Source organism: Pteropus alecto, unplaced genomic scaffold, assembly GCF_000325575.1.
Source record: "Pteropus alecto unplaced genomic scaffold, ASM32557v1 scaffold116, whole genome shotgun sequence".
Taxonomy (NCBI): domain Eukaryota; kingdom Metazoa; phylum Chordata; class Mammalia; order Chiroptera; family Pteropodidae; genus Pteropus; species Pteropus alecto.
Window position 1 is genome coordinate 123296 of NW_006439189.1, and position 10096 is coordinate 133391.

The 10096-nt window shown below is 38.1% G+C and overlaps 1 protein-coding gene and 2 pseudogenes across 9 annotated transcripts in view; all 3 read right to left on the reverse strand.

Moving 5' to 3' along the window:
* Positions 1–9002, reverse strand: part of THOC2 (THO complex 2) — a 99122-nt gene extending 90120 nt beyond the window's left edge. For all 9 annotated transcript variants that reach the window (XM_006916161.3, XM_025049778.1, XM_025049780.1 and 6 more), the window contains exon 1: positions 8856–9002. In XM_006916161.3, the coding sequence (XP_006916223.1) occupies positions 8856–8926 (71 nt within the window). In that variant the 5' untranslated portion in view covers positions 8927–9002. The remainder of the gene's footprint in view (positions 1–8855) is intronic.
* LOC112483238 lies at positions 6054–6169 on the reverse strand (annotated as a pseudogene).
* Positions 6196–6311, reverse strand: LOC112483231 (annotated as a pseudogene).
* Positions 9003–10096: the final 1094 nt, after the last annotated feature.

Genomic DNA, 10096 nt, shown 5'->3' on the forward strand with positions numbered 1-10096 from the left:
GGCACAAAATATTCAAAGCACTGAAAAGCAAAAACCTACAACCAAGATTACTCTATCCAGCAAAACTATCATTTAGAATTGAAGGACAGATAAGGAGCTTCCCAGAAAAGAAAAAGCTAAAGGAGTTCATCACCATCAAGCCAGTATTACAGAAAATGTTTGAGGGAATTCTTTAAGAACAAAATGTATCAAAAATACGAATAATAAAATGGCAATAACCTCATATCAACAAGTAGTTGAAATGAAAAAGAATTAAATGCTCCAATCAAAAGATAGGGTAGTTGAACGGATAAGACTCTTACATAAGCTGCCTACAAGAAACTCACTCCAGATCAAAAGACACAAAGACTGAAAGCAAAGGGATGGGAAAAGATATTTCATGAAAATGGAAATGAAAAAAAAATCTGGGGTAGCAATACTTATACCAGACAAAATATACTTTAACCCATGTCCCATTTGCCTCAAGAATACTCACTGACAGTTCTTGCGGCTACAGTGTTTACCTTGAAATAACTCACAGATTACAGTCCTAACCTTATCTCCAAAGTTAATCACAAAATATCTCATTTTTATAATTATTTTTGCATCACTCTAGTATATCAACAGTCTTTGGAAACAAATGAGATTATGCTATTTATAGCATTGTTTTTAGCAGTGGTATTTCCATTTACAAAATATAGTAATTCTAAATCACAGAAAATGTCAAATCCTAGATGTTCTGCTTTGTGTTATGTGCTTTGAAATTTACCACATAAAAAAATTATTAAATACTGATCAGCATATACATTTCTGTTACATTAGAACTAGATACAAGTTCTGTTTAGAAATAACTCCAAGAACAAATTTTATATTTTTTCACATTGAAAATCAGTCAGATTTGCTTTAGCCTCCAAGAGCATGTTTATGTAAAATTAATGTTGGCAATGCAATGCACTTTTTTTCTAAATGAGAAACGGGTTAAAACAAAGGCTATACCAAGAGACAAAGGAGGATGCAGTAATCCCATTTCTGGGTATTTATCCCAACAAACCCAAAATACTACTTTAAAGAGACATGTGCATCCATATGTTCACTGCAGCATAGTTTATAAGAGCCAAGATTATGGAGACGACCTGGATGTCCATCAATGGATGAATGGATCAAGAGGTGGTACATATATACAATGGAATATTCCTCAGCCATAAAAATAAATGAATAAATGAAATCTTATCATCTGCAAAAACATGAATGGACCTAGAAGGTTTTGTGCTGAGTGGAATAAATCAGACAGGAAAACACAAATGCCATTTGATTTCACTTACATATGGAATCTAATGAACAAAATAAACAAAACAAACTCACATATACAGAGAACATTTTGAGGGTTGCCAGATGGGAAGAGGGTTGGGGAGTTGGTGAAAAAGGGGAGGGGATTAAGAAATACAAATTGGTAGTTATAAAATAGTCATGAGGATGTAAAGTACAGCATAAAGAATATAGCCAAAATATTGTAATAACTGTATGATGTCAGATGGGTACTAGATTTATCAAGGTGATCACTTTGTAAGTTATAGAAATGTCTAATCACTATGTTGTACACCTGAATCTCATATAATACTGTATGCCAATCATAATTGAAAAATAAAAAAATATTTTTTAAAAATGTTTCTACTGGTGCAGTTGGTAATAGCAAAAAAACTCAAAACAACAAATTTGTTCATCAATAGCATAAGAAATCAACAAATTGTGGAACTGTTATACAATGGAGCATCTTGTAATTATGAAAATCAAAATACCACAAATACTTGCAAAAGCATGAATGGATCCTAAAGACAAAATGTTGAGCAAAAGCAGCCAGATGCAATAGAATACACCTCCTCTGATTCCATTTATATGAAGTCTAAGAAGAACAAACTTAAACTTATTGAATAGCAAAACCGAAAATAAAAGTAAGGAAGAAAAAACCATAAATAGGATAATGGCTACCTCAGGGGAAGTAATGAAAGTGCAATCAGCAAAGGAGGTTATGTGGTCTTGACCTGGGTGTGAGTTACATGGGTGTGCATCTTGGAGATTCTTTAAGCTCTACATTTAGGTTTTATGCACCTTTCTGTATTTTTTTTAATTTCATAATTTAGGAAAAGAAATAATCTTATTACAAGTTGTACAAGGCTCTAACAAAAAAAAAGAAACAATGAATGCAGATGTTTCTTACTCTTATGTCTAGCAATCCTTTTTCCATAGTCAATAAATTAATTTTAAGACTTATAGAATATGCTTATATATCACACCTAAGGTGAAATGTGATGCCATATTACAATAATTCAAAGAGAGTATCTACTTTGTGAATTATCCAAGTCTTGAAGCTCACCTCTGTCTTTTAATTATTTCAATACTCTATCATCAGGACGAGCAGTGTAAGGTTGTTAAAAGTCAATAAACTTTTCCTGGTCAACATCTCACTTGTACGTCTCACAAAATTATTTTCAAAACCAAATAAAAAGGCCTTGCCAATGGAAAACAATTACTGAATTAAATCTGCATAGTGTGAAAATCTCATATAGTTATTAGTTTTTCACCAACTCCTATTTTTAAAAGAATTCAGAGAGTACTTTAGGAATGGTAAAATAAACTGATTTAAGTTTGATCCCAAGTACTTTCAACTACTTCCCTGGAGAACTAGACAGACCTTTCAATGTGTTGAGAACAGTGGTTAACTTTCTAATTTCTCAAAATATGTTAAACCTACCACAAGTGTGTCCAGAAAACAAAATCAATCTTCCTTCCAATAGGCAGCACAGAAATATCATCTGCTTCAGATTAGCATCAGAAAACATAACCTAAGAATGTCTGCAATCTAGCTCCTTTTTATAAAGTATATAAGAAAGTATATTAAGATTGCTTGAATATTTGCTATAAAGTGTCAGAACAATTCCCTCTTGTAGTTCTCACTGTCCCCATAGGTTCAATTACCTTTAGAATATAGTAGCAGGAAATGTATTTGACAGGATGCAATGGAATCAAGTAACTCATCTTTCCCTTTGTACTCAGGCTACTAAAAAGCAAGGCCAACTATTGTTTCTTATGGTAAATGTCTGTACTTATTCACAATGTCAGTAACTTCATTTTCTACTTGTTTTAATAAGCTTAATGCATATGTCATTCATGATAATCCTTCCAGCGGAGAGGGGGAAATGTCAGTGTTCCAAATCCTATCTAATCTAATGGTACAGCCATTGTTACATAATTTTAAGAAATAACTGAAATATAATTCCATCTTGTCAGTCACAAGGCCACAGACATACTTGCTAGGATGCAAATGATAATGTCATCATGAACTATTAATTAGCATCTCAAAGTTTTGCTCAAATTGTAAGGAATCACTGAGGGGTTATTTCAATAATTCACTTGCATAATATATACTTTCATTTCTCTAGTTTAAAATAGTTCTTTACTTGTAGGAGGAAACTAAAAACAATTGCTAAGAAATTTCCTCCAATCAGCAGACGTGTATGTGCTCTTGTCCCCAAGTAATCCACTAACAGATCAGGAAATATCCTTAAAGAAACAATTCTCTTTCTGCATGCTGCATATCTTACTATACCTATTAAAACAGTTTTAGTACTCTATCTACTACATCAGGAGACCCCAAACCCCAGGGCCACAGACCAGTACCATGGCCTATTAGGAACTGGGACACACAGAAGGAGGTGAGCAGTGGGGCAGGTAAGTGAGCAAAGCTTCATCGGTATTTGTAGCCACTCCCCAGCGCTAGTATCACAGCCTCAGCTCCACCTCAGATCAGGCATTAGATTCTCATAGGAGCACCTGTTCCTGGTGCCAAAACGGCTGGGGACCACTGTACTAAATGATTAGGGGGAAAACAAACTACCACCAACAGTTGCCCATTTTAATATGGCTTAAAAAATAACCAAATATTGTGTCTCAGTCCAAATTCAAATGACTATCTTAGTCCCTTAATAACCTCCAAATAATTGTGTTTACCATTTTTCCACTTTTAGAACAGTTTGGTGCTATTGTGGAAATGCTGTCTTAGATCCCTGAGAACAAAGATGGAATTTACTTTCTGTCAAAGATCAGTGGAACTTAAATTGAATAAAATGTCTTAAGTTTTATCAAGGACTTAAGTATTTTGTGACTACTTCTTTACTCGTTCCCATTTTGCAGTAGAAAAGGAAACACAGCACAAGCTTGAACTACTTGATTATGGTTAATATCTCAAAGTTGGCTTCACATATAAAATACTCATGTCAACCTGTGCTTCAATTAATTATTAAAAACAAAATAACAAAAAAAGGCTAAATTTGGTTAAGCAAAGTGCTACCTCTATTATAGTGTTAGAAGAGACACATAACCCACAAAAATAAATATTGGGACATACAGTTTTATCTTGAAACATGCATTTATGAAAATGAAAATGTGCATTTACAAGAAGAGAACAGGAAATGTTAAAGAAAAAAAGAACACAATTACATTAATAGCACTCACACTCTACCTTAATATTTAATCACTGAATAATTTAATTTTCCTAAAAACAAAGAAAGCAGTAGTCTAGAAAATCTGGTATTGCTACAATTTCTGAAGAATGCATTTTTCTTACCAAGAAAACAGATCAAGACTTATATTTAATTCATGAATACAGATTGAAATGAGAAAATAAATGCCAAATGAAAACTAAGACTTGAAGAAAAGGTTTCAAATAAAGTCTCAGCTGAATTTAGAACACCTTTTGAAGAAAAAAATTCAACTACCAAGACTAAAATTTCTTAAGATTGTTTGCCATAAACTCCTCCTTCCTACTTCCCTCCAAAAAACTCAGGTCAGATAACATTCAATGAACATCCAAATATACTCAGATAAGTTCTGGAATGTGTAAAATCATTTAGTAGCAGCAGAATAAAAAGAATAGCAACCAAAACATTTGGCAATTAAGTTTTAAATCTTTATTATAACTACCAATAATAAGACCTAAAAAATTCTAATTGATATGTAAATTTTTTAAAGAAAAAGAATTAAGTTCTTCAGACAAATAAATGATATTCAACAAATATAAGTATTTCAAAATTAGAGTAAGTATTGACATGAGGCTAACACCTTCAGATTAAGAGCTTAGAACATAAATCCTACAAAAGGTTGCCTGAAACACAAAGAAATGCTGAGCTGTTAATGATTTCTATTAAAACCAGAATTCTCCATTGAATCTACTAATACATGCAAATTTATTAGGTTAATCATGGCAAGTCCTATACTAATATGAAATCATCAAGAAACTAAAACTCTAATTCCAAAATTAAAGTGATTAAATCTATATCTTGCATAGGTCGCAAAATTTGAAAATATTTGTATTTAGATGTGAAACTTGTAAGAATAAATCTAAGTGTTATTGGAAAGGACACTTAATAATTATGTTTTAGTAGTCTTCCTTTGTCCTTTTGATATTTCCTGAAAAACTTATTTTAAGAGCTCTATAATTTACCATTAAAAACATAAGCAGTTATCTCTGGAAAGAACAGGCTAGCTAGGTATGTGATGGACCACTTGGATAGGCAAAATAGTTTTTTTTCTCCTTAACTTCCTAACAAAACTTCTTCCTCAAAGCCAAGACTTTCCATCTTAATAGTTGCTTTTCATGAGGCACAATTAAGAATTTGCCCTCTCTTACAGTTATAAAATGCCCCATACATCTCATGTGTTGCTTTAACACTATTATGTTGAAGTTGACTATAACTCCCGGAATACAGATTTATACTGCTAAGAAGTGACAGACAAGAAATGAACCTCATGAAATACATTATGAATTTTTTTTTAAAAAAGGGAGGGGGAGTAATGTTCAGTGAAGTTAAAGCTCATCTGCTAATTTATCTTGTTAAAAAGGAAATATCAACCCAAGATATAATTTTAAATATTGGTTATATTCTAAAAGCCAAATCTATAAATGGATTCATTAATAATTTGGTGGCACATTACCTTCGTTTTAAACATTTCCAGTTGCTAGTTTAAGAGGCTCTGCTTTCAAAGGAAAGAAACTTTTTTTTATTATTTATTATTATTTATGCCTACAGCACCTGGTCTTCCTAGGTGGTCTCCCGTCCAAGTACTAACCAGGTCTGACCCTGCTTAGCTTCCAAGATCAGACATTGGGCTTGTTCAGAGTGGCATGGTCGTAGACGATGGGCCGTGGCTCCACCGGGCCCATGCCTACAGCACCTGGTCTTCCTAGGTGGTCTCCCATCCAAGTACTAACCAGGTCTGACCCTGCTTAGCTTCCGAGATCAGACATCGAGGTTGTTCAGGGTGGCATGGCTGTAGACCGTGGACCGTGGCTCCACTGGGGCGCGAACCCAGGACCTTTTCTGCGTGTAAAGCAGACATACTAACCACTACATTATGGAACCATGTTCCTCGAGGGAAAGGAATTTTTGTAATACAGTTACAACACCATTTGTTCTAATAAAATTAAAATGCTAATATCTATCTTCAGCAAGATACAAAAAATCCCATTAGACTATATGCAACAAAGTTTTCAAAGAGGGCAAAGAGGTCAAACAAATGAAGACTAAGAACTAGATGGTGATGTGTTTGACTAATAAAAGATTTCATTTTGTCCCACAACTAGCAACTTTAAATTCTCTTCATGTAACAATACAATTAGAAAACTTTTGATTAGGGTCTTCTGTAATTCAAACTACATTCCACAAGCCATGTGATAACTATATACATATAAGTCCTAATAGTTTTGAAGCAGCTCTTCACAGTAACAATGATGGGTAGCAAACATAAAAGTGAATCCAAAACGCCATTTTGACTAAGTATTTTGACCTACATCACGTTGTTTTTCTCCAACAACTGCCAGTCAGAAGAAGCCAAGTAGAATTTCACCTCCTAGCCCTAAAACCACCCATTCCAATGTGGGAGTCAATAGTAAAACTGTCAAAAACAGCTGGAAGGAGGAAGCTGAACAATCTACAAAGATGACAGCCCTAAATAACTAAGTTGGCTTTAAAAGTAAACAGTGAGCTTATTTATCAGTTTTGGGGGGTTATCTTAATCTAATATAGATGATGACGGTTTGGTTACTTTCCATGTTGCCTTCCGTTCACATGAGGGACATAACTGCTATTTGTTAACTATCAGTACAAGGATTTGGAAAATGTTCCAAACGGTTAAAAATGAATGTTTATCAAACAGACTTATTTGTCAGTTAATAAGCCAATAAGCACTCTAAGTAAATGCTAGAAAGGCTGGGGGGTGGGAGGAGGCAGGGGAGTTGAACAAAATAAATAAGGTAGTCCCCTCTCTTCAAGAGTCTCTTAATTCGTTAGAATATCAGAGTACACATGAAAGAGTCAGAGACCAACTAATTGCTAAGCTGAGTGGTACAAACTTTAAGTGCAAGAGCTGTCCAGGAAGTTTAAATATCTGAAGACTGGATATTACTTTTAATAGCTTTCACTTGAGCACTTATTACAAGCCAAGTGCTTTGCAGGCATTAGTCTTCACAGCAACCCTTATTCCCAATTTACTCAAGGGGAAACTGTCAAAGTGGTTAAGGAACTTACCCAAGGTCACTCGGCTAGGTAAGTAGCTAAGACGGCCGCTTACCCAGGCAATCCAATTCTAGAGCTCACTGTTAAGACTTCGCAAAGCAGCGCGAGTTAGGCGAGAGGGAGGTGGGGAGGCCATATAGGCAGGCAACAACATTACAAGCGCCAAGATCTCGCAACGCATTCCCCGCGTTTCGTTCTAAGTAATGATGTCCTAAAGATTCGTTATCTTCCGCACCAGCAACCGTAAACTGACTACCTGGGGCGGGCGCGAGGGCGCGGGCGGGGAGGTGGGGCGACAGTAAAAATGGCTAACAAGTTAACTAATACGGGATTGGGCATTCTCTAATAAAGCGACTCAAAGTAAATTAGAAATAAATTGTTTCTTTTAAATCTGGGGTTTTGCTACCTAAACATTGTTTGTTTGTTTGTTTCCGAGAGCGCTGAAATTTTGGGCAGTGGGTATGGCAAGTTAGTGTTTTCTGTATTACAGGGGGAAAAAGTTTTATGACTAAAGGAAACGCGTTATTCTAGGTACTTCGAGAACCTTGGAGAGTTGCCAAAATTAGTTGCAGTCCCAGAACAAAATGGGGTTTAGGAAACATTTAATTAAAGTTGAGTCCAACCCGAAAGGGCTCTAAGGTGAAAAGACGAAGCAAAGAAATGCCGGTAGATCTTCGGGGAAAGCGGCAATCCCTGCTACACTTCTCCCACGGCCAGCAGCACCGCGCGAGGCCGGGACAATCCGAGAGACCGCTCCCCGGGAAGACGAGAGGTGCCAAGCAGGGCTCTTCGCGACGCCCGGGGCTTCGCCACGGCGGGCGGAGGGGAGGGAGTCCGGGATGGTTCGCCCTCCTCCGACTTCGGGCAGAGGAGGCGCCGGGCTCCAAACTGCGGAGTCGAACGGGTGCACAGTAAAGAAATGGGACAGAGATGGAAAGTCCGAACCCACCCGGTGCGGCCCCGTAAAGAGAAAGGAGCCAAGTGAGCTCAAACGAAGAGGGGGACAAAAAGAGACCGCGCAGGACCGCGGGGACCCGCAGGGACGAAACAGGAGCTCTGCTAAAAGGCTAAAGGCGGGCGGGCTACGGCGGGCAGCAGGGATTTCGGGGAGGCCAGGGAAGGAAGGAGGTCGGCGGCGGTAACAGCATCTCTCCTCCCCGAGTTCGAAACTCCTAGCCAACCATCCACACCCGCCGCCCGGATGGGGGAGGGGGCACATCGTCCCCCCAACCTCCCCTCACAAGTGAGAGCGCTGCTGACACCCAGGCCCAGCCCGGCCGTGCGCCCGCCTCCAGCCCGGACACTCACAATTCGCCTCTCCCTGATTTCTCCCAGTTCTTTATCCACTCTACGGGAACCACCACAGTTGCGGCCGCCATCTTCCTCTCACTAGTAGCAGAGGCCCGGATGTGTAGCACGCGAGTGAAGGGTCAAAGGGGAGCACCGCCCACTGGGAATGCCGGGAGCTGCGAGTTCACTTTTGATTTCGCGCCCTACAGTCCTCCCCACCCCGCCGAAGCCCGAGGCCCTGTAGCCTACGAGGTGCCCCAGACCCGTGGGTCCCATCGCAGAGTGACGTCGCTGGCCGCGCCCTGCGCCACCCTTGCCCTCGCTTCCCTTTAGAACAGGAAAAGTGCCATCTCCAAGGCCGACTCGTAGCCTTGGAGAGGCTACGTAGTATCTACTCCAGGCTACTAATTCAAAAATGCATTTTTCAAACACCTAATATATACTAGACCCTGGAATAGAAAAGCAATAAACCATGATGCCTACCCTCAATGAGCTCACAGTCTGTGAGAAAGACAAACCTATAAGCAGATCAATTACAATACACCTTGCTAACTGCTGAGATAAAAGATGTTACTCGGGAAAGTAGCCATTTACGTGTGTCAGACATGCTAATACAGGGGATACAATCTAGCGAGGAAAAGAAACCGGCCCTGGGAAACACTTGTAGCCACCAGTGCTGACACCCTACTGTGTCTCTCGAGTCATTGTAACCTTAGGCAAAACTAGGGGGCGCAAGTACCTTGAGAAACAACTTGTTTACATTACTCGCTACAAATTATCTTCGGATCAGATACTATTTCAAAGGACGAAATAGAAACTTTACAGTGGGAAAACAAGGACGTCGTTTCATCTGCGGAAGACAATAAGCATCCCCCAAAATTAGACAAATGGGCATCATGCGCCTCCTGATAAGGTGATAAGAAAAATACTAATTTTGTAGTATTCGTCATACCAAAAATTCGCATAACCTGAATTTAATCGTGAGGAAATGTTAGTCAAATCTATACTGAGGGACGGTCTACAAAATTACCGTCTTGCACTATTCAAAATCGTCAAGGTCACTAAAGACAGACTGAGGAACTCTTCCAGATTAATGGAAACTACAGACGTGACAATTGATCTCCAGCCAGAAAAACATTTTCTTATGCTAAAAAGGGGTATTATTGTGACAATTGCTACATTTGAATATCTGTAGATTAAGTAATAACATTGTATCTGTTAATTTATTGTAACACTTGTACTGTGGTTATGTGAGAGAA